Raw genomic sequence first — 24,219 nt, 5'->3', positions numbered from 1 at the left:
CATAATGTACAGTATATCTAAAAGTATTTTTGAATCTTTATTTACTATATTACATGAGTATTTCTGCAAAGCCCCAACTATGCTGTAACTTACAATGGTTCATTGTATTGATTCAAAACCAAAGAAGGAAATTGGTATTTGAATTGGGAGAAGAATAGGTGGTCTTAAGTACAATACTAGTTACCTTCCAGTGCTGTAATCTCAGTATATTTTCTTGGGATAAAGGTGGTTTAAAAAAACAACAACCACCCACAAAGCTAGAGTAATTGTGCATTGTGATAGATAATGCTAACAGATGTTTTAATTCTCAAAGTGAGTGAATTTACACAATCGTCAGCTCCTTGATGGATGTAAATTTATATTTTGCAAACCTGATTCAACATGAGTGATACAGTTTAACCTTGCTGAGAAACCTGCTCTAGGAACTGAAGGAGTACCAGCTTAGTTGAAGCATTTATTACAGCTTTGTCTTATTTCAGCTAATTATAGGATAACTAAGAATCTATAGTAAAACCTGTTAGGAAACATTGACTGTTTCTTACTGTTTTAAACGCTGAAATGTCTTGCTTTATCCATATATAGAAAATTAGACTAAAATGTGCATTTCATTTTCTAAGAAAACTGGGTACATGTGCACTTACAATCTGGATTTATAGCATGGAAGTTAAGAAAACGAGGAAAATACATGAAGAAAATGTGCTCTGTCCATTTTATCTGTACTTCCTTGAATAAGGCAGCCGTGTTTATTTTAGCAGTTATACGCTTGAAATAAAAGAAGCAAAGTGGTCTGCATAATGAGTTTGCTTTTTAAAATACAGAATAAAATAAAACAGTGGACAGAGGGGGTTTTGGGATTTCTGCACTAAACTCGCAGATTTTGCTGACTTAACTAAAACCTAAAGCAGCGGTAGAGATAAATGGCTTGCACCATTTATCTCTTGGGGAGGGGGAGAAAAAAGTCAACGCGCAATCTCTTTGTTTTCACATTATTCCATTGGCCACGCCCCCTCCCCTCGAGGAGGAAGCCACGCCCAGATTCCTCCCGCCCCGCCCTCCTGTTCGTCTCCTGCGTTCTGTTTTCTCCCCAAGGCCCCGCCTCTTCCTCCTCCTTCCTTTCCCGGCGCGCGCGCCCTGGTTGCCTAGCAACCCCTGCGCTTCCTTCTCAACCGCAGCCATGTCGGAGGAAGAGGAGGCGGTGGCGGAGGCGGAGGAGATTATTCGGAGCCAGAGGATCTTCCTGAACCACTTGGACACCTACGGAGGCAGCAACATAGGGAGGGTGAGGGCCGGAGGCGGATAGTCGCAGAGCGTCGGTGGGTTGACGGGGCCCGGTAGCCAGGGCCGCCTCGCCCAGGAGGCAAGCTGAGGCAACCGCTTCGGGCGTGCAGAACCCACAGCGGTAGCAGGTTCTCAGCAGTTCCTGATGTAGCTCTTTATTCCCTACGCTCTTTCCCTCGTATATATCTTCACTCACCCCTTTCTTCTTAATGTTTTAATGTTGTATTTTAATATATTTTTAAAAATTGTATTTTTCCCCCAAAAAGTTTTTAATTGGTTTTCACAACATTATAAACAAACAAACACATAAGACAAACAAACATAAATCATAGCCTTATTGAAAATTACACTTATTAACATTGTTAAGTGACTTCCTCGCTTCCCCTTGGTTGAATTTCATTGCATATCCTTTTAACGGTTTTCCAAATCACAGCTCTTATAAAATTTAACTTAAACATTTAACAACCTTAGATCTTCACATTATAAAATTAAACATATTAATTCATCACTTAACATAAATAAAATCCTAAGCCAATTTAGTATCTGCAAGCTGTTCTTAGTTAATTTAACTTAACATATTTAAGTAATCATTAAATTTAATCCACTCTTCCTGATACTCCTCCTCCTTCTGGTCGCGGACTCTTCTGGTTAGGTCGGCTAGCTCCGAAAAATCCATCATCTTCATCTGCCATTCTTCTGTCGTGTGTTTTAAAATGTATTTTAATCAACTTGTTTTTATTATTGGTTGTTAGCTTCTCTGAGCCCGGTCTTGGCTGGGGAGGGCGGGGTATAAATAATTTATTATTATTATTATTATTATTATTATTATTATTCCCTGGAATGGCACCCTTTTATGGTTTGCCTCTGGTGTCAAAATGTCTTGGGGCCATGGCTCTGCCAGTGGCCAACATAGGTGCCAACTCCCTGGGTGATCGAGCATCCATGAAATTTCTGGGGCCAGGCACCCCCACATTTCGGTGCTTGCACGCCGCATGCACCCACAGCCCCTGGGGCACCGGCAGTTGTGGGGCCAAGTTGGCCAACCAGACGCAAGCAGGAGTGTTCTCGCCACCTGTGGTTTCCAGCAGCTGGTATTCATTCAGAGGCATTGGGGATTGTACTCCCAGCTACACTGCGGGGTGGGCAAGGTTGAGAAGGGCTGATCTGATGTGTGAAGAAACTACTTTTTATCTTTTAATACTTCCTTCCCTCCACACACTCAAAAAGAACCTGTGTGTGTTTTCCAACTGCTTTGGGGGAGGTAAGAAAAAGTGAACATGAGGTGTTACGCCTGGTCGTTTAAAATAAAATGCAACACACGTGAAACATGTTGGTTCGTAAAAGAAAGGGGGTGGACAGATCCCAAAGCCCACAGCTGGAGAACATGAAACTGTGTGTGCAAATTGGCAGTTCGAATCCGCACAATGGGGTGAGCTTCTGTTGCTCTGTCCCAGCTTCTGCCTACCTAGCAGTTCGAAAGTACGCCAGTGGAAGTAGATAAATAGATATTGCTGCGGCGGGAAGGTAAACAGTGTTTCCGTGCGCTCTGGTTTCCGTCACAGTGTTTTGTTGTGCCAGACGCAGTTTAGTCATGGTGGCCACATGATCCGGAAAGCTGTCTGTGGACAAATGCCGGCTCCTTCAGCCTGAATGCGAGATGAGTGCCACAACCCCTTAGTCGCCTTTGACTGGATTTAACCGTCCAAGGGTCCTTTACCTTTTAGTCCTGTTAATGAAAATATTGTCCAGCTGTGGATGTTGGAGTTTCAAAATAAAATGTCTATCCTCAGATGACTTTAAAGGTTATTTAAAATATATACATTTATTACATTTCTATCCCAGCCTTCATTCTTCTACGGAGCTTCTAGCAACTTTCATGATTCTTCTCCCTTCCCTAATTTTGCCCTCACAGCCATCTTATGAGGAAGGTTGGACAGAGGTATAAACAATGGTTTATTGTTTCCAGAATGTGTCACAATATGCTTTGGGTTTGTCTGCTCCCATTTCCCCCTGCTTCATATGCATGGTAAGGAAACTGAAGCTCTGATCATCATTTAACAAGCTAAACTTTGATTTGCACTGTATTTGGACACAGCAAAAAGGATTCAGGTTCTCTCATTTTACACATGAAGGGGGAGTGGACAAGCCCATAGCTCATGGCAGCATGTCGTTATGTCCAAATGAGCACAATTATGAAACAGAAAACTGATTACCATATCACTATGAATGGAATTCTCTCACACTATCCCACTGTTCATTTCTTGTATACTTCAAGTATCTAGCGAGCTGCACTGTTGGAGCCTCTCTGGAAGAAGTAGCAGAGGAAGAGGAAGAGGAAGATGAAGGTAGATCAGCTGTTGAAATTTCACCTCTGAAACCAAAGGAAGGAATATACCAAGTAGTGGGAACTCTTTTACAGGAGACTAGTACAAAACCAGATTTTGCTGTGGAAGCATATGGAGTGAGTATTACACTTCTTTAATTTACTAAAATACTTGGGGATATAGGTGGTCACCTTTATTAAACGGCAGGAAAAGAAATCAATAAATCAAAAGAAGGTAGTATAATGTATAGCCACATAAACATTTGATAACTCTAATTCTGTAAAACCTAAAAGCTACAGTCTACAGTAACTAAAGTTTGTCAGGGCTAACCAATGAGACTTAAGGAAGTCATCATGACTGAGAGCCTGGCTTTGACATTTGCCATGTGAGAACAGCCTGAGTCTACCTTTTGAGAATTCCGAACATGGTTAAGCCAGCAGTCAGAACACTAGAGTGGATCACAATCTCTCACACTGTAAAAGAAGAACCTTCAGCCACCTCATCTATATCCATTGCTTCACCCTGCTTATCTCTCCCTCTTTATTCACTGCTTAAGTTTACCCAGTCAGTGCAGTATCCAAGTGCCAGCAGTCAGGGAAGTTAGATGGGATGAAATGGCAATGGAGATAAAAGCCACAATGAGCTAATAAGAAATTGATTTTTTGACGGAATATATATGCTGGAGGGAATAAAAGCAGGCCCTATCTAATTATACTGTAAGGTCCCTTCAGGATCCTCCTGGAGTGAAAGGTAGTTATAAACCAACCCAGCAGTTCAAAAGCATGCCAGTACAAGTAGATAAATAGGTATTGCTGCAGTGGGAAGGTAAATGGCGTTTCCGTCCACTCTGGTTTCCATCATGATGTTCCATTGGTAGGGGTCGTTTACCTTTACCTTTTTTATAAATCAAATAAACAAAAATCCTCATCACCCAACCCCAGCTTCCACTCTTTTAAAATTGTTAGAGGATAAAAAAATAGAGGATTTTCTTCTTCTTCTTTAAAAGCGAAGGATTGATTGCTAAAAGTTATTACTAAATAGTGGGAAATAATTTCTCCTTATAGCTTTTGTTTGTTTTTAGACATTTTCTCGAGAAGAGCTGCTAGCTCGCCTGTTAGAGTGTGACATTATTATTTATAACATCACTGAAGATGTAAAACAGATTGAGGAAGCAGTATGGGCAGCTACTGGTTAGTACAATTTGTTCTTTATCTGAAATGGGCATGACACAGTCATCAACTCTGGGAAGTGAAGCAGTAGATCTAGTGTGATTCAGCAGACTGAGAACTCAAATTGGCACTACCTGAGTTCAAATCCCTCAGCTTTGGACTTACCTGGTGGTATTGGGGGAATTCAGTTTCTTATCCTCTTGTTAGAAGAGCATAGTTTGGCTTAGCTCACACATACATATTTAATCATGCATGTTGGGTGAATGTTTACTCAAATGACTGTGCTGGTTTAAATGGTGTGGTCAAGTTGAATAGGTGCACAATATCTGAATTTGAAATTAGATGATTTGCCGATTTCTAATGTAGTTCATGCCCATCTCTGTGGCCTAATCCAAAAGACTCTGCCTGGGATTGACTGTGTATATCCCAGCAACCAAGGTGTAGAGCCCGGGAAAACATGGGCAATTGCCATTGGATGGGAAATGGCTGTGTGTGGACTAATCTCAGACTAAACCATTCCAAATGGCTGATCTGTGCTATCACTGAACTTCTTACAGGGCCACATGTATATAATCTTATTAGCTGAATCATAGGAGGAATCCTATACACAGCTTCCATTTGCACATCTGGTTTTTATTCATTTTATTTTGCTTTTTCATAAAAAATATATACGCTTGATTGTAAAAAACCCTCAAAGTGGCTTACAAAGCAGGTTACTCATTTAGATAGTGATCCACATGCTGAACCATCTAGCTGGATTGAAATTGTGTGTAAAAGCTCGATGTCTCCCATTCTGAGCCTCCTCCACCCACAGGCTTCTGAAATATCTTTGGATGCATAACAATGGATTGCTATCAGGGGTGAAAGTGAGAAGTCTTGATATGTGTGTGCAAGTCTTTGTACAGCATTAACCTTAATTTGGGGAAAGAAAACATTTTGCCTGCGGAACATTGTCATAAAATGTAAGTAGAGGATTTAAAAAAACCAAAACATTTAGTAACATATACACTATAATGTAATTACACAGCAATACAAGCGGAATCATCAAAGTTTGAGAAGCAGAAAGTGTTCATTCTGCTTTCAACAATAATGACCTGGGCAAGAAGCAAACCTCTTGATCCGGTGAGTGGTAGAAAAAGTCAAGAAACCTCTGACATTTATTGACCTCAGCAGGTAAACCTGTACTTGAATTATTTGCCTTCCATAAATTTTAGTGACAGAATATATGGTACAGGCTCATTTCTCAAACTTGCCTGGCACAGTTCCATTTGAACTGCATTTCCATTTTTTTTAAATAGTTTCTAGCACAAGAAGCAGGGATTAATTCTTACTATTCCGTACAATGACTCTTCAATTAACTAATGTTAGGAATGCAATTATTTACTTTAAAAAAATCATTTTGCTTTGTCAAAATAAAAATTGAATGATACCAAAGGATACAGTTTTCGAAATCTTTATTTTTTCTGTTTATTCCTCTCCACCCAGGAAGATCCAGAAATACCTTTCACTGAAGAAGACTATCGTCGAAGAAAACCCCATCCTAATTTTATAGAACACACTAATGCTGAAAAAACTATTACCAAACTTGGCAAAATTGTAAGTGTTAATGGAAAATAAATTAAATATGGTTTTTAAAAAGAAAGATGGAGAGTGTATCTACACTACAAAATTATATAAATTTTGTGATGGATTCTGGGACTTGGGGGGGGGCACCAGCCAGTTTCTGAACACCACAATCCAAATTATCTCCCTCTCTGTATAAGGAAAGGAGGCAAAACGCCTAATCCTTGGCACCTAATCCTATGACCTGCAGTGTTAACGGTGGACTATTGCATGGTGGCTGAGCAGTTGTAACCTAGGTTTGTTGCCATCTGTCTGTCTTGAGAGACAATGGAGTATGCCCCAGGGTGAAGTGAAACCGCTGTGTTAGCACTGAAGTTACCTTCCTGGGGCGCATGCCTTGGCAGTGTTTATGGAGGTCCTGGGCTGCCCAGACGTCAAGCCCCCCCTCCCCCTCGGCCTCACTGATGTGGACCAAAGGAAAGCAGAGCAGTATTTTGATACCAGCTTGGTTGCAAGAGTTGCTGGAAGGAGGCGTACAAGATGCCTTCCAATAGCCTTAGTAACTCCATTCCAGATTTGTGTAGAGTTTACTCCTTTGCCTTTTTTTATGCTATTTCTCATCTTCGACTTGTTGTGGAAGGGCTGGGTATAAATGGTTTAAATAAATAAGAAAATGAATAACTTGTCTTAAATTAGGTTTGTAAAATGTTTTTTTCATTTTTTAACACAATAACTTTTACTCTTATCAACAGGCGAAAAGCAAATTTAATACGTATATTGTTGCTTCTGGTGTTCAGTATGGAGCTGAAGAAAAGCTTTTACACTACTTCTTTAAGGTAGATATATTTCAAGGTAATTTAGATTATAGTTAATATTGCAGAACTCGTCAAAAAGTGGATTTAATACATTCTTAAATCTGTGAGCATGCGGAAAGACGTCCTCTATTGGAATTAGATGCTAGACTAGATGGATGTTTGATTTGATCCAGCAAAATTTTTCTTATGTAGTAAAATGAAATGGCATTAGGTCTTTACAAGTTTAGCAGAGGATTTACTTCTGGTTCAGAAAACCATGCACTGATATGAAAATTCCTTAAAATATAACTAGCAGGGTGCAGACTTCCAGCTGCCTGGACACCAGTGTTGACCATATTGCATCTGGAAGAAAGAAAAGGAACTAGGAACTGTGGTTCACCCCTCATAGAGCTACAATTCCCAGCACTCATAACAAACCACAGTTCCCAGGATGCTGGGGTGAGGGAATGTGCTTTAAATGTGTGGTGTGTATGCAACCGCAGTGTTCTCCCCTCTGTGTAACAGATGAAGGAACAGCATAAGAACTGAAATGGTTGAGCTGTAGATATCAGCTTTTCCTGATCGTGCTACTGGGTGCATTAAGGCTGTTCTCCAGCTTACTTATCAGTCACTAAAGAAGGCACAGTCAGCCTAGGAAGAAATAAAGGTAGACATGGAAATACGGAAAGAGATAAGAGGGAGAGGAGAATGTTGTGGCAAGCACTGTGTTCGAGTTGGGAAATTTAAATGAGTTGCTGTATGGAATCTACGCTATTTTCATTGAGCATTTTAAATCTGCAGTTCTTACTGTGTTCCTCTGTCAGCAAATCTGATCAAGACCACCACTATTAGATATGTTCCAATTCTTTTTATACAGGAATAGTTCCTATTTTGTCTTCCAAGGGGACTTTTGAAGAACGCCTTTTAAGAACGTCTTTAATTTGAGTTATTGGAATTGCCATTCTCAGAGATTTGGGTGCTAAGAGTGCCCCAAGAGTGTCCTATTTTCTTCTTTGAAATATTGGAGGTGTGCTGCTATTCCTAGTTTCTGAATGGAGGACTGCAATGGAGCACATGGGAGACTTGCCCTATGCCGCACAATAGCTCCATGGTAGAGGCAGAACTTGTACCCATGTCTCACAAGTTGACTTTCTATGGCCAAGTATGGTATGGCCTAAATCTGCCTCCTTTAAAATATAAAATTTGGCAGGTGTGGAAAAAACACTAAACAGCATCGGAATGCTAAGTTACAATTTAATGAAGGAGCAATGAGTAGCCCTAAGCAAGGCCAGGACCCCAGCAGGAGCCATTACTGATTCCCCCCTTTAAAATATTCTGGCCTAATGCTTCAAGCACTACTGGGCACCTGAGTCTAGCTGCCATTGTAATTTTCTACATTGCCCTTAAGTGACATTACACCAGAGGCACTGGAGGAATTATAATGGCAGCTAGACTCAAATAATTGAACTACTGCTGCTGTCACTACCAGAGCTTAGCAATTGAGGAACGGGTCCACCAGGGCCCCCTCAAACTGGGCTTTAGGAGTTTTGCAAAAGAATTTGTTCAGTGTTAATTAGCATATGTGTTCTGCGTCCTAAAAATGCAGTGAAATATGCGGTCTCTTGTGTTGGTGAAGATGCATCAGTGGTGACAGGTCACAGGAACATGTGCTTTTTCATTAGGCACCAATTGAACTCTTTGTATATACCTGTTGTTTTTGTCCATGGAGTTTTCCTGGCAGGGATACTGGAGGGCTTGCCGGTTCCTGCTCCAGGTGGATCACGTTTAGTCAAAACCCTCCACTATGATCCATCTGGGTCCTGCACAGCATAGTTCATAGCTTCTCTAAGTTATTCAAGCCCCTTCACCACAACAAGGCAGTTATCCATGAACTCTTTCATCTTCATTTGCATTTTCTTTTGCAAGTATGCGAAAACTTGCAAAGCTGTAGAACTCAGATCCTATAGAACATGTTGTTAATTTGACTCCTCTAGCTGATGAGGTAGCAACTGGAGTGAGTGATTCCTCATTCACATATACTAAAGTTACCAACTTAAGATACTCTGCAATTATTTTTCCAGTTATCTTGGCTTGGTGAGACTCCGCTAATACCAATTTTTGGAGATGGACGAAATGCTATTCCAACCATTCACATTGTTGACTTAGCAGCGTAAGTATACTTCTTAGCCATGCCTCACTTCAGGGTTAGAATCATAGTATCGTAGAGTTGGAAGAGACCCAAGGGTTGAGGGTTGTCTGGTCCAACCCCCTGCAAAGCAGGAATCTCAGCTTCCATATTCTTCCTTAATGAGAATCAGTGTTACCCAAAGGTATGCTCATCTGTTCAGGTTCCAGGAAGGATGACTTTTAAAAATTGATTTCATTTTTTGAGACATCCTAAAAAGGAATCATGCCTAATATTGTAAAAGAAACTTCATTGTCCTTAGCAAGAGGCAAACTTTCATGAACTGTATTAGTACCTTTCTCATTTAATGTTTTTAATAATAAGTTCATGGAAGCTTCCATATACCTAGTCAGTCCCTTGGCCCCTCTAGTCAATATTGTCAACACTGACTGGCAATGACTTTCCAGGGTTTCATGCTGGAGTTTCCCCCAGCCCTACCTGGAGATAATAGGTCTTGAATCGGGGCCTTTTGCCTGAAGAAGCATGTACACCACTGAGCTATGTCTCTTCCATATAATAGTTGCAGTTAGTTACTATGGAGCAAGATAAATTTCTTAAAAATGAGATAGAAGCCATTACAGTGGTACCTCTAGTTATGAACTTAATGCGTTCCGGAGGTCCGTTCTTAACCTGAAACTGTTCTTAACTAGCGGTGTGCTTTTGCCAATGGGGCCTTTAGCTCCGGCTGCGCTACTGGCACACGATTTCCGTTCTCATCCTGGAGCAAAGTTCTCAACTTGAGGTAACTCTTCCAGGTTAGCAGGGTTTGTAACCTGAGGTGTTTGTAACTCGAGGTACCACTGTATTGTTATTTATTAAATTTGTATACCACCCTTCATCTGCAGATTTCGGGGTGGTTCACAGCATAAAAATACAAGATAGAAACACGAAATACATAATAAAAACAAAACAATGCCTCACCACAAGCTGCTATCTGACTACAACTACATCCACTGATTTATGTTCCTTCCATATAATTTGTATTTTAAGTCTCCTGCCTTACATATTGAGGAGGGCTTGGGGAAATACCTTTTTACATTTGTGCTCCCTCCAAGTTCCTTGCAGCAGAGTCCAACCAGATCCTTGGCAAACCTTCCATTTGAAAGGGTTGAGCCATCCTGATATTCCAGCTGCATGGGTATGTCTCAGCCGTGACATGTGAGGGACATCTTCATTTAATGCCATCTAGTTTAGACTGACTGGGTTGGATCCAAAATGCCCTTCTGCAAATTGCATGAGTCATTCCATTCACAGTATGGCGACGGATTCTTCCAGAAATTTAAGGGAAAGGCAACTTTTACCAACTTTTTTCTCCTGTAGCCCCTCCATTCTAACCTTCTGGAGCAGATTTTTAGTTAGTTGCAGAAGGAAGGAGGCATCATATAAACTTGTCTCCCTGAGACTTATAGTACTTGTATTCTGTATATTTATTCTATATTAATGTTAATATAGAATATATATAGCGACTGACAACTGTATCTTTTGTTTCCTCCCCTGCAGAGTGTTACAGAATATAGCAGATCATAGGCCAAGAACACATTACCTCATTGCAGTGGACGAATCAATACAAACTTTTAGTGAAATAGTGAAGGTAAAGCAGTTTAAGACTTTTGACTGTCATGTGTCTCTATTATTCTTTCTTAAAGACTTTGAACCTCTGCAACAAATCTTGAGGACTACAGTCCTAAATCAGAGGCAGGAAACCTTTTTCAGCCACATGCGCTTATGACCAACCTTCCAGGAACGACTGCTTGCCAATATGTGGCATATAATATATATCGAAGGAAGAACAGTTCTCACATCTACACTATCTGATTATCCCCTTAACCTAGGGCTGCAACATATTTAGCTAATACATCCCTAGTCCTTGATCAGTCTGTATGCATAGGATTGCGTGGTGGGTTGCGTCCAGCCACATTAAGGCTAATCTGCTGTGGATGCATAACAAAATTCGGCTGAACCCTGTAGTCCTGGGGATAAAGACTGATTGCTAGAATATGTGTAACACCTTCATTATGTTATGAATTACTCGATTAACTAACGGTCTGCGATGAGCACCAAGCTTCCCAAGCTATATTGAAATAATTCCTAAAAGCAGTTTTATATTTAAAATCATTATTTGCAGGTCAATATTTGTGGGCAGTGAATACCCCTTATGCAAAACTGTCAGAGAAGGGCTGTTGGAGATTCTTCTAAAAAATGTTTTGTATTGGCTTTTGTAATATAAAGTTGACATGGAGTGCAATCTGAAAGGGAGGGGAAAGGAAAACTGAAGGTGGTTGAACAGTGTTTTCCTGTGCTTTGGCAGTTTCATGCAGCAGAGTGAAAGGAGTGTCTGCATTTTTTCTCTTTCTGTGCTTTGTTTATTATTATTATTATTATTATTATTATTATTATTAACAGTTGTACCTCCCACTAATGACCTTGGAGCCCTGATGTTAGAGAAGAACCACCTGCAAACCCTTCTGCAGCCTCCCATAAGATGCATTCAAAGTTAGATTTCTGCTTAATGTGAGCCTCTTTCTCCACCTACAAAAAAGAAGCTCCAATGGATCCTCTTGCCCCCTCAGGGCCACAGCATTGCAGCATTGCTGAATAGGAAAAATATGTTAACTGCAAAGCAGGTGGCTCAGTCCACTATGACAGCTTCCAAAATTTGCAGCAATTTTGTACAAAGGAATACGATGCGGTGTTGCAGGGATTGTTCTGAACAAATATTAATTTTTGGTGTACTGTGCTTTTTTTGTTGGCACCTGACTACTCGATAATTGCTTCTTATTGTTATGGCCTTATGGCTTAAAACAATTAATAATCTATTTTTATTCTTCTTTCTGCATGTGTGATATTTATTACTGCTGCATTTAAAACTTACCCAGTATTTTTCTTTAACAGTGCATCAGCAGAAATGTTGGTCCAGGAAAAACACAGAAGGTTCCAAGAGAAAATGCTTTCCTAAACAAAGATTTAACGGTATTTGTTTAATCTTCCAATATTTTCTGCCAGAGAAGATAGCAGCACTCTTTAATGCTAATGGATTAAAGAACCCTGACATGACTTTAGTGGCGACTGCCTTGTACTGCTTTTCTTTTTTACGGGGAGGTGTTTACAGGACTGGGTTAGGATTGGGAGTCACAGCAACTGCTAGTTACAGTTTTAAAAAGATGTATGCAGTGCCAAATTATATGTTTAAAATCAGGTCAGTAGTCAAGCTTTTTAATCAACAGGGAGAATGCGAGAGAGAAGAAGTGGACTTACTGGAGAGAATGTGGGAGTCAAAATAAATGAATGGCTTTCATACTTTATGAGCTTATTTTTCGGTCCAGTTAAAGGTCTTTTTTTTTTAATTTACGTTGTAAAGGCTTATAGAATCTGGGCCCTGATTATTTCAAGCAGCACCTTCCCACGTATTCTAGGTTTTATTCTCTTGTGAGGTTGGATTATCATCTACCAAGGACAGGGCCTTCTCGGATGTGGGCATGGAGATATGCTCACACTTGAGAAGCTCATTAACTTTTTCCCTGATTGTGTTTTGGAAACAGCTTAAAACATATTTGTGGTGTTTTAATGATTTTATGTGCACTGCCATGATATTGTTCTCATGAGCTGGTGATGTAGAAATACTCTTAATTAGAAATACTCGAAAATAAGTATTCTGCCAAGCAGTTCAAAACTGAGATTTTCCATTTCTCTTAATGTGTATTTTACTATTTTTAATTAGTTTTACAATTGTGGTGTTATACTTTGTATTGTTTTCATCAATGCTGTGTTGAAAGGTCATTCGTAAATACTGTTAATAAGAGTGCATCATTATAATAAATTATTGCACCTTCTTTAGCAAGAACAGTTGGATGAATTACTTGTGAACTTGCGAATGGAAGCTGTATATTTGAAGGAGAATTTCAACATTAAGTGGGTTGCTCAAGCAGGAATAGTGGAGCATATTGATCAAGTAGTGAAGGAATACAAGCAAAGTCGAGGCTTACTGGTAAATAAATAATATTTTATGTTATTTTATAATCCATAGGTGGTGCAATGTATGCTCTTACAAGAGGAAACGTGAACTATCCCAGGAAACCATAGTATTTGTTTTTTGGAGGGACTGCAGTCTAAGCCACCGAGTCTCTTTGGCTTAACAGTTGTTAGGTTGGCAGCTCGAATCTGCGTGACGGGGTGAGCTCCCGTTGCTTTGTCCCAGTTCCTGCCAACCTAGCAGTTTGAAAGTATACCAGCTTGAGTGGATAAATAGGCACCACTGTGGCAGGAAGTCAAACAACGTTTCTGTGCACTCTGGCAATCATCATGAACCAGAAAAGCCATCTGCGGACAAACGCTGGCTTTCTTGGCCTGAAAGCGGAGATGAGCGCCACACCCCTAGTCAAATTCTATTGGACTTAACCATCCAAGGTTCCTTTACCTTTACTATTTATTCATATATTGTAAAATGTTGCTAGCAGGGAGTAAGTTTCATTGGACTCAGTAGGGCTTACTGAGCAGAGTGGCTATTTCCTTTCATTAGAATCAGGGGTGGCGGGGTGGGGGAGAGAGATACTTTGTGCCAGGTCTGAGGCTAATGTGGTGCTGTTGATGGTAGGGAGGGTGGTTGTAGTCAAGGAGGATAAGGTACAACTTAGTGTCCCGTTTCCCTGTGCTTTAACCATTCCACCGCCACATCTCCACTTGTGGAACAACACCACCAGCATTGTTTTCCATCAACAATTCCACTGGCATATTTGTTGTGGTGGCACTATATATTCCGTTTCACCAACTGGCCATATTTGAGTATAGGGTGGTACCCTTTGCCATTCGTTTTACTTCTGGCCATGGGATGCAAAGGCTAGCTATTTTAATAAACACATTTCCATGTCTTCTCTTTCAGCCCGTCAAGATTTGTATTCTTGGCCCTCCTGGGGTAGGAAAAACTTCCATTGCAGAAGAACTGTGTAAACATTACAAGGTGCACCATATTAAAATAAAGGATGTGATTGCTAAAGCCATAGAAAATTTGGTAAGCAGGTCACTGTTTCATTGTAAATAAACTGAAAAGTTGTTAGCAAAATGTGGGCAGGAGACATAATTAGCATTGGATGCAGTTAAAAATAAGTTGTTTACGGTTCATTACATAGCTCCAGACTGTGCATTTTATCTTTCTTGTTCTGATGTTTGATATAATCTCTTCCTCCAGTAAACAACTCATTGGTATTCTGCTGCACTATTTCAGTAGAAATATTAGAATATTTACAGACCTATTGTCAAATAATGAACTTCACGATGGTGCCGTTCTTAACCTTATCGATACAAGGATCATAAATTTAAGATAATATATTGATCCAGTTTCAGATAGCTTATAGACATTATGAACATTATGAACATGTGCTGAAACAGGCTTCATTTTGACTTGATTCTGTCATCAATTTCCAACTTAGGCTGTAACCCTTTGCACACTTACCGAGGGTAGTTGAATTTAGTGAGATGTGCTTTTGAGTATAAAATATGGATGATGGTGCTGTTACTGTACCAGGAAACTCCTCCTTTCTGCCTTGCCCCCTAGGGCAAATCAAAGAAAGAAAGTTTGGGACATTGTGGATCCACTCGCAGTGACCCCACCCCAAGGAGCGAAAGCCTAGTTTAAAATTGGCCACAGCTTTACTGATTTCAGGTGTAACTAGGCTTTGGCTTAGACACTGGGTGCATCTGCCTTCTCAGCCTCCTGATGGAGGGCTGACGCTTGACAGGGTCAAGCCTGAGATTATAGGTCCTCCACAAGACATGGGTCCACTGGGATGACCCTCCCAAGCCGCTGCAGGAGCAGACTTCATGTGAATAAGAAAGATGAAGTAAGATTGTAGTGGAACAAAAAACGAAAACGCAAAGGGGATTTTTATTTTTATTTTTGCCAAGAACAACCAACAAAGATGTCAGTTCAATGAAAAGGACAAGGAATATCAAATTAAAGAAATTATTTGTTGTGCTAGTGCATTATTTTTAATACATGGCAAGCGTCATAACAAAGACGTGTCCAGATTGCAGATCTACTTAAAGGGTAATTCCATATGGCTATTCAGTATTCATGGATTATATTCATTCAGTCATCATTGACTGGAAAGCTGATGCTCCAGTGAAAATGTGTATGAAGATCTTGTCACAATGCATTAAAATGATGTGGAAAGACTTTATTTATTATTTAAAAGCATTTCTAAACTGCTTAATATTCAAAAATCTCTTAAGTGGCATTTAAAAATACAACATAAAAACAATTAAACAGTATCATAAAAACAGAAACAAACAGTAAAGCAATATTATAAAAAGAAGAATTAAGTAATAACAGGTTCCAGTCTCAAGAAGCGGTGATCTCAAGAAGCAGAAAACCAATGGAGACGATTAGGAGGCAGAGTAAATTAAAAACACACACATTTAAAAAAAAAAAACTTAAGAGGATTTTTTTTTAAATGCCAGCATGACCAGATCACCTTTGAAACTCCTGTAGTAAAATGTCCCCTCCTCTTCCTCCCCCCTACCCCTTTTGCTGTGGTCACTTGTCATCAAGTAGAGTGGGGGGGGCAGCCCTTCTCCCAATTCTGAGTGGAATGAAAGTGGGGAAAGGTCTCTACCTACTTTACCCATTATGCCACTTTTGCGGGGAGCGGAGAAGTTAAGGTACTGCCCCCCACCCTGCCTCTTCTCCCCACGGAAAACTTCAAGGCCCAGTTTGCTTTCTTAAAAGTGACTTTGAAGGATAATTTGTTTGTACTTTTAATTAACAATCTTTATTTTTATATATATTGTGACGAGGTCAGTCATTTATAATGCGGTCCATGGTTGACCAAAGCAGGGGAGGGGGGAGCTTTGAAGTGTGGTGTGTTTTTAAAAATATCTCTCTCTGTCCCTGTGTTCCTCAAAAACAAAACAAAAAACCAAAAAGAAATATTTGAAATATTTCCTGACTTTACTTGTGATGTGACCATGTCCAAAACATTTATCTCAAAAGGAGAAGGGGGGAAAAACACAACCTTGTAAGAATAAAAATAAAAAACGCAAAAAAGTCAATTCTTTATTCTGAGCATTCCAGTAACTCTTTCTCTTTCTCTTCTGTATATGTACTTTAGCTGTACCATAACTAGTGGGTTTGTATGAGATGGCAACGTCAAAGATAAAAGGGCCTTTTTTTTTTCCTTTTTCATTCTTTTGTCTACAAAGCTGCTGTAAAAAATTTTTTTATTTATTTTTGCCTGTTTGATGTATGTGTGAAAACAATGTTGTCCAACAATAAACTGGAATTTTGTTTTGCTGAGTTGGTCTAACAGAAAAACAACAACCTAAGAACTGAGTTAAGTGCAGAACAATGATAAACTGAGAGAAACTAGCATTGACAGATTTGCCCATTCCTATTTATTTTTTTTACAATAAGTACTAGATTAATTCATTAACTCAAATACATAACCGAGTATAGAAACCATAAGCTAAGAAACCAATGTCATGCAGTGGGATAGGAGGAAAGAGAAATCGAAGTTGGAGTTGCTTTAGAGTAACTTTGGCAGGTTTGTGGTTCCATTCAGAGGGGCTCAGCTTAGTTGCTATCATTTTTGTGTAACTGAGGCAAAATTTGTCCAGAATTTGAGTGGCATTTTCTTTCCTATTACACCCCTAGGAGAAAATTGTTGCTCCTAAAGAAATAGTAGAGCCTGAAGTGGTAGAAGAGGAGGAAGAAGAGGAGGAAGAGGCAGAAGAAGAAGGGGTGAACATAGAAGAAGCCCAGGAATTATTAGATTCAGTTAAAGAAAACATGGAGCAAAATGCAGGTGAATCTTGTTTGCGATGAAAAGATAGTCTAGTTATTTGCATGCAGCTTATGTGAAATGCATGTCTGCCTTCTGAATCTTGTTAAACCTAGTCCATGAGATTTCCAGTCCAATACTCAGCATGACATACAGTGTCCTGTTAGTGAGTTTGGGGAGAGGGGAGCAAAAAACAGAATGTCTCACGTCCCCAGTTATAAAAGATTATGCAAATTTAATAATGTTTCCCTAGGTCGTCTGGATGATAGCTTTGTGGTTAGGTTCATGAAAGAAAAGCTAATGTCTATGCCTTGTAAGAACCAAGGATATGTTTTGGATGGGTTTCCAAAGACCTACGACTTGGCAAAGGATCTTTTTAATCGTAAGTAAGAGTCCTCTACTGTACTTGTCGTTACTGTACATTGCACTATGTAACAAGTGCTAGTGGCCACATTTAAAATAAAGCAGTTTTATCATAACTGTGGAATTATGCTGAAACAAGTGTGTTCATGATTATAACTTGAAATATCTATTCTCCGTTGAGGATTGCTAGTGTTGTTAAGTTCCTAGCAGGTCATATATGAGAGATACGGGGGTTAGGAAAATCCAGAAGATCAAGACGGACAACAAATTCTGCACTAAGGGCAACACTGGAAACACTGGAGAGTTGCAACTATGTTAACATCTTTTATTGTTTGCCTTTGTTTCCCTGTTCTCTGGCTTTAGTGTCGTAGCTTGCAAGTGGATTTAGAAATCATGATATCTGAAAATATAATGAAAAAGTGCAACTCTGGGGTGGGGAACGTAAACAATTTAAGACTATTTTGCTGTCCCCCCTCTCCAGAATTGATTATTTTGACTGTATCTTATACTGTGCTGCTGTCTCCCCTCTGAGATAAATTATGAAAAATAAATAAAAGATTATTCCTAGGGGCAGGAAGGGTAAGAACAAATAAGAGATGACGGAGATCTGTGAGTACATTTTCCATCTCATTAAATTTTGGCAAATACAGTCAACTCACAACTTACTGTACATCCTACAATTTCTTTGCCAAAATTTAAAGAAGCAGGAGAGTCAGTCATGGATTTCCCTCATCCTATTCTGTTTTGCCCTCTGATAGAGATATTTTTTCCAGAAATGTATTACAATGCATTGAGGACACTATTGTGCCCTGTACACACAAACCCTAGTTGGGAGAATCTGCAGAGCCCCCTTGAGGATCTTGGATGGTTGAGTGTCTGCTTGTATGGGGAAAATCAACAGATCAGACCTCATTTAAAATAACTACATATGGTAGCAAACTGGTTGAGAGATAAATGTAACTTGTGAAAATGCCATGGTTTGTGAAAATTCTGTACGTCATGGTTAGGTACAAAAATGAAAAGGAGAGGGAGGAGGAGCATGGAGGAAAGATCCTATGAGCCTGCAGGGTAGGATGTGTTTGGGGCATGGTTAGAGAGCATAATAGAAAAGTCCTATCTCTGCTGAGTGATACTAGACATTTTTAGTACTGTAATCTTTAGTGTGCAAGTTTCTATTGATGACATCTTAATTGCGTTTTTTTAAAAGTTGAAGACGAGGAGGAAGAGGATGATCTAAAAGGCAAAATTCATCACTATGACAAAGTAATAATTTCTGGTAAGTTAGCTTTGCTCAAGGCCAAACTAGATGTGATGGTGGCAGCTCCAAGTATTTAAACCAAAATCTGCCCTGGTTATATAAGAGGGTGGTTTTTAACAACAAAAGAAGGTACACTGATGGAAAGTACAGCCCCCTTTCTGCAACTTCTCTACCTAACTTAACTAGTCGTGTGGTATTCTCAGAAGATTAATTCTCATATATGTTTTCCTCCACAGACTATGTAATTTCCTTGAATGCTTCGGATGAATTCCTGAAAAATCGTATCATGAATCTCCCTGAATCTGTTGTTGCTGGAACTCATTATGCTCAGGACCGGTACTTGAGATCCCTGAATCTTTTCAGGGAGTTAAACACAGAAGACGAAACTGTTCTCAACTATTTTGATGAAATAGAAATACATCCACAGTATATTGGTATAGTTGAAAGTGCATTTAATTTCTTAATCTCCCTTTCTCTTTGAGAAACCAAGAGACGAGAGGCACAGTAGCTCTCTCTCCTGAAATCCCCCAGTGAAAAAGGGAGGGGGGAAATCTCTGCAAAGGTAGCTTCAGTGAACCAAGAGGCCAAAGTACTGCAACTAACAATCAGGGCAATTTCTAACAACTCACACTGAAATCTATAGGAGCAATATTTATTTGAGATAGTAAAAAGAGCACCAGTTCAAAGATCCTGTAACCCAATGCAGATTTTTTTGATTTTTTTTTAGTCAATAATTTTAGCACACACCCCAAGATAACAAGAAAATGGTTCAGTTTAGGTTGGAATACTTTTTGCTCTTCAACCAATCTTAAGGTAAGATTGTTGGAACTTTCCAGAAACTAATCAGGAGATGGACCCTTAGGACAGGCTCAGCCTCAAGGTGTTGTCTCTTGTGGCTTAAGAATGCACAGTGACCCTGGGACTTCAGTACCCACCTCAAGATAAGGACTGTAAATCCCAAGGTGCTAGCAGTTAACTCAGGGTCCCAAACAGCCTCAATTTGCTGAAAAAATGCCCAGCTTTGAATCATCACAACTCCAATTATTGTCATGTTTAAGATAATAACGTAGAACAACGATTTTAACTAAGTAACCTTGTGCCTGTGGTGTAACTAATAAGTTTCCTCATTTTTCTCTCTCCATACTTGAAAGATGTATCAAAGTTTGAAGGTCTGGAGAACAGAGTTATAGCGAAAGAAATCATCAAAACTATTGGCGAGCCTCGAAATTATGGTTTGACAGATGAAGAGCTGGAAGAATTTGAACGAAAACAAGCTGAAGAACGCCTTGCAAGAGAAGCTAAAGAAAAGGCTGATTTGGAACAAAAAGAAGCTGAGGAAAGGGCTCAAAAATTGGCAAACTGGGAAGAATGGGTAAGTAAATCCCAAATGCTAGATAATTCTAATATAAAGAGATTGCCCCCCCACACACACACACACCAAAAAATGCTAACATGGCACACACAAATGCCTATTCGCACATTGCAGGTGGGAAGAAATGAGGAGAGAGAATTCTTTACATGAGGCACTACCACTGCTTCTCTCATGTAACTTTACAGGCAAAGAGATACAGTAATAGATTACTGAAAGATTTTAGATGGCTTTCTTCTGTGTATCTAGTAAATATACTCAAGAGCAGAATTGGCAACGCAATGAATAGGCTGCACTGGGATTGCATAACTATATTGATAGTTCCTATTTAAAGTCAATGCAGAAGTTTATTTTGAGATGAATCGGTTTGGTCTAAATAGCAGCCTCATATATAAGTATCCAATTCCTTCTCATGTACCCTTCAATTTTTGTTATAATTGATTGTATGTAAGTCACACTGGGAATGGCTGAATGGGGTATAAATGGTATGAATAAATTCTAAACTTCATGTCACATTTCTGCAGCAAAAAACTTAACAGCTCCCCCCCCCCCGTGGCTTAAAAAGGTCTTAATATTGTGTCTACTTACCTCAGTCTATGGTGTTTTTTGTGCGCCATAGTACTTGGAATATATTAAAGTTTTACATTAAGGTACGAATAAATAATAGCTGAATAGGGGAAGGAACTATAGCTCAACAGTTGTGCATACAGAAGATATTACACACACAGCAAGTTCATATGCAGAATTCCATGCAAACTCTGTGTCCCATCGCATCACACATGAGGATTGATATACATTTATCTTTTCTTTTCTTTTTTACGAAGAACACAGAATACCACATACATGTGTGATTGCTACATGGAACAATCCGCTTACAGTTGGCATGGAATTCTCCACATGGAATGGCATTTGTGTAGAAAACATCACAGCAGACCTCAATCATTTGTTATTGTGTTAACATTTTCTTTGAGGCACGTGCATAATGGTTTAGGTATGCAGTGTTATAAATTTCAGAAATGTGTATGTAGATCTATTTAGAATTTAAGAACTAAGAACCAGTAATACAAAATGGAATGCATTTTATAAAGTCAAATTTCCTGGACCTAAACTTGTTTGGGGTTTTGTATTCTGCCTAAGCATAGCCTAAATATATATTTATCTCTGCATTTTTAAAGAATAAACGTTTGGAGGAAGTGAAGCGGCAAGAACAAGAGCTTCTGGAAGCTCAGTCCATTCCATTGAGAAACTACTTAATGAAGCATGTCATGCCAACACTTATGCAAGGCTTGAATCACTGCTGCATGGTTAGGCCAGATGACCCTGTTGACTTTCTGGTAAGGAAATGCATTTCCCCTGTATTTGTCTGTCTGTCTTTTTCAATTACAGTGGTGCCCCGCAAGACGAATGCCTCGCAAGATGGAAAACTCGCTAGACGAAAGAGTTTTCCGTTTTGGAGGTGCTTCGCAAAACGAATCTCCTATGGGCTTGCTTCGCAAGACGAAAATGTCTTGCGAGTTCCTGCGGGTTTTTTCCCTTCCCCCCCTTTTTCTAAGCCACTTATCAGCTGATCCGATAAGCTGATAAGCCGCTAATAGCGCTAATCCGTCAATGGGCTTGCTTCACAAGACGAAAAAACCGCTAGACGAAGAGAATCACAGAACGGATTCTTTTCATCTTGCGAGGCACCACTGTATAGTAAAAAAAAAAGTATGTCCCATTTTTTATTACATACTTGTGAATTCTAGACATGCTACATTGTTGTCATAAACCCAACAAAGATTTTTGTACTGTCCTGCCTTTATTCCATCAGTCACTGTGGGCAACCTACAGTTTCACTAGTAAAACTCATTTGAAGCCCAAATTTTGACATTTGCTTCATTTGTTCAACTGTGAAAAATCAAACTGTGCACTACAGTTGATTCCAGATTGCTTCTTTTTGGCTCACTCTCCAATCAGTTTTCTTTGCCCCCAATAGCGCTGTCACTTAGCCAAATCTAACTGGCTGCATAGTGTTGCAATATCATTCTAATTATGGGTTTTAGGTGAGGGGTAGTACTTCTGGTGAGAAACATGTCGTGCTCCTTCTGGGGTAGTTTGTTGACATTATTATTATTATTATTATTATTATTATTATTATTATTATTATTATTTTGGTCCCAACCCTGCACTCCGCTCTGGCGGATTGAGTGGGTGAGACCAATAGTGAGTCCAGCGGTCAAGAAGCTGTGCACAGAAAAACAATCGCACAATTTTGGAGGGTTTCAATAAATACAATGATGTTAGTATAAGCCACTGTTCAGTGCTATATGTACGGAAACAAACCTATATTACGGTATGAAAAATTTGTGACTTTTTTTTGGTAAATTTTAAATCAACAGGCAGAATATCTCTTCAAGAATAATCCTGAATTTGACTAAGAAGTATGCAACCTCATTGCAATATCAGATGTAGTTTCAGATTATTATGTTTCCTCTTTATCACTGTAAAATAATACTGGAATAAAAAGTTTCATGATTGTTCAAGATTTGTGGTTAGTTTCATATTATCCTCTTACCCTCAAAAGCGCTCTGACAACTGATAGCATAAGAAGGCCCACATTTGTATTTAGAGCAGATAAGCCACATGCAATAAAGTGTTAAGCACTATCTCCACACCATTTTATTTGCTCTAAATCTGAAAGTCCCTTTTCCTGAAAAGATCAGTGTTTGGTTGCACATGCTTATATGTAGCATGTACTTAAGCTCCAGAAGTAGTGGGCATGAAGACTTTGCAATTCCCTTTCATGTCGTACTACAAGTTCTTTTTACAGTGCAATCCCATGCGACTTTATTCAGCAGTAATTCTCACTGGTCAGAGGAACTTACTCAATGCAAGTGTACTTTGGATTGCTAAAAAGAAAAAAAAATCAAGCTTAAACCATCTATGATCTTGGACAATTGCCACAGAGTCATATGAAAAGTAGACCCATTAATTTCAATGGTCATCAATTTTAGTGAGTTTAAGTATGATCTGGTTGCATACAGCTTCCCCCTTCTTTCCCTATTTGAGCAAGATATTGGAAAGGCTGGAGCCCTCTTACAGTGAGGGGGGAACGTCCCGTATTTTTCGCTTTATAAGACGCACCAGACCACAAGACGCACCTAGTTTACGGAGGAGGAAAACAAGAAAAAAATATATTCTGAATCTCTGAATCTCGCTGCGCAATGAAAGCAGCAATCCCTCTTGCTGTTCTGGTTTCTGGGATAGCTGCGCAGCCTGCATTTGCTCCATAAGACGTACACACATTTCCCCTTACTTTTTAGGAGGGAAAAAGTGAGTCTTATAGAGCAAAAAATACGGTATTTGATCCCCTGCTAAATTTTCCCATTTGCCCTCTGACGAAGAAATGACCAGTCCATAATTGTAATGGTAGGTTTATTGTAGCTGTGAGAGACAGAATAACAACAGGAAAACCTCCAGAAACCCAGAAGACAAAAGTCAGAGATTGATGTGCATTATAACGAGTGAAATAAGTGCAGTGGTACCTCAGGTTAAGTACTTCATTCGTTTTGGAGGTCTGTTCTTAACCTGAAGCACCACTTTAGCTAATGGGGCCTCCTGCTGCTGCCGCACCGCCGCTGCATGCTTTCTGTTCTCATCCTGAAGCAAAGTTCTTAATCCGAGGTAATATTTCTGGGTTAGCAGAGTCTGTAACCTGAAGCGTATGTAACCCGAGGTACCACTGTATTTGATCCCCTATCAACCAGCCAGGTGTCAGGCTACCTGGTATCTCCACTGTATGTAACGAGCTGCGATTAGAAGCACCTGCTATAAGGGAGAGGTCTTGCTTGTAATCCCAGCTTGTTACAGTACCTGTACAAAAGGCACCTGTCAACAGAAGCAATCAATCCAGCAGATTCCAAACTAGCCACCATGACCAAGACCAAAGAGCTGTCCAAGCATGTCAGGGACCAGATTGTAGACCTGCACAAGGCTGGAATGGGCTATAAGACTATTGCCAAGCACCTTGGTGAGAAGGTGACAACAGTTGATGCAATAATTCGCAAATGGAAGAAACACAAAAAACAACTATCAACCTCCCTTGGTCTGGGGCTCCATGCAAGATCGCATCTTGTGGAGTTGCAATGATCAGGAGAACGGTGAT

General features: G+C 39.6%; 1 protein-coding gene across 4 annotated transcripts; it reads left to right on the top strand.

Moving 5' to 3' along the window:
* Positions 1 to 1,120: 1,120 nt before the first annotated feature.
* Positions 1,121 to 22,597, top strand: AK7 (adenylate kinase 7). 4 transcript variants are annotated; one of them, XM_082228573.1, is made up of 18 exons: positions 1,121 to 1,279; positions 3,554 to 3,739; positions 4,684 to 4,792; positions 5,799 to 5,893; positions 6,257 to 6,367; positions 7,087 to 7,170; positions 9,210 to 9,298; positions 10,814 to 10,904; positions 12,206 to 12,283; positions 13,149 to 13,298; positions 14,190 to 14,318; positions 16,959 to 17,109; positions 17,339 to 17,467; positions 18,656 to 18,724; positions 18,943 to 19,140; positions 19,858 to 20,078; positions 21,251 to 21,409; positions 22,454 to 22,597. In XM_082228573.1, the coding sequence occupies exons 1-18, from the start codon at positions 1,175 to 1,177 to the stop codon at positions 22,490 to 22,492; spliced, it is 2,193 nt and encodes a 730-aa protein (XP_082084699.1). In that variant the 5' UTR covers positions 1,121 to 1,174; the 3' UTR covers positions 22,493 to 22,597. The 4 variants fall into 4 exon arrangements, with proteins under 4 accessions (XP_082084699.1, XP_082084698.1, XP_082084696.1 ...); XM_082228572.1 differs by lacking the exon at positions 22,454 to 22,597 and adding an exon at positions 21,772 to 21,789 and having other exon boundaries at positions 21,251 to 21,463; XM_082228570.1 differs by lacking the exons at positions 1,121 to 1,279; positions 22,454 to 22,597 and adding exons at positions 2,184 to 3,217; positions 21,772 to 21,789 and having other exon boundaries at positions 21,251 to 21,463.
* The last annotated feature ends 1,622 nt before the right edge of the window (positions 22,598 to 24,219 follow it).

This window comes from Podarcis vaucheri, assembly GCF_965113315.1.
Source record: "Podarcis vaucheri genome assembly, chromosome: 1".
NCBI lineage: Eukaryota > Metazoa > Chordata > Lepidosauria > Squamata > Lacertidae > Podarcis > Podarcis vaucheri.
Note: the sequence above shows the minus strand (reverse complement) of the source record. Positions and strands in the feature narration are given on the sequence as shown.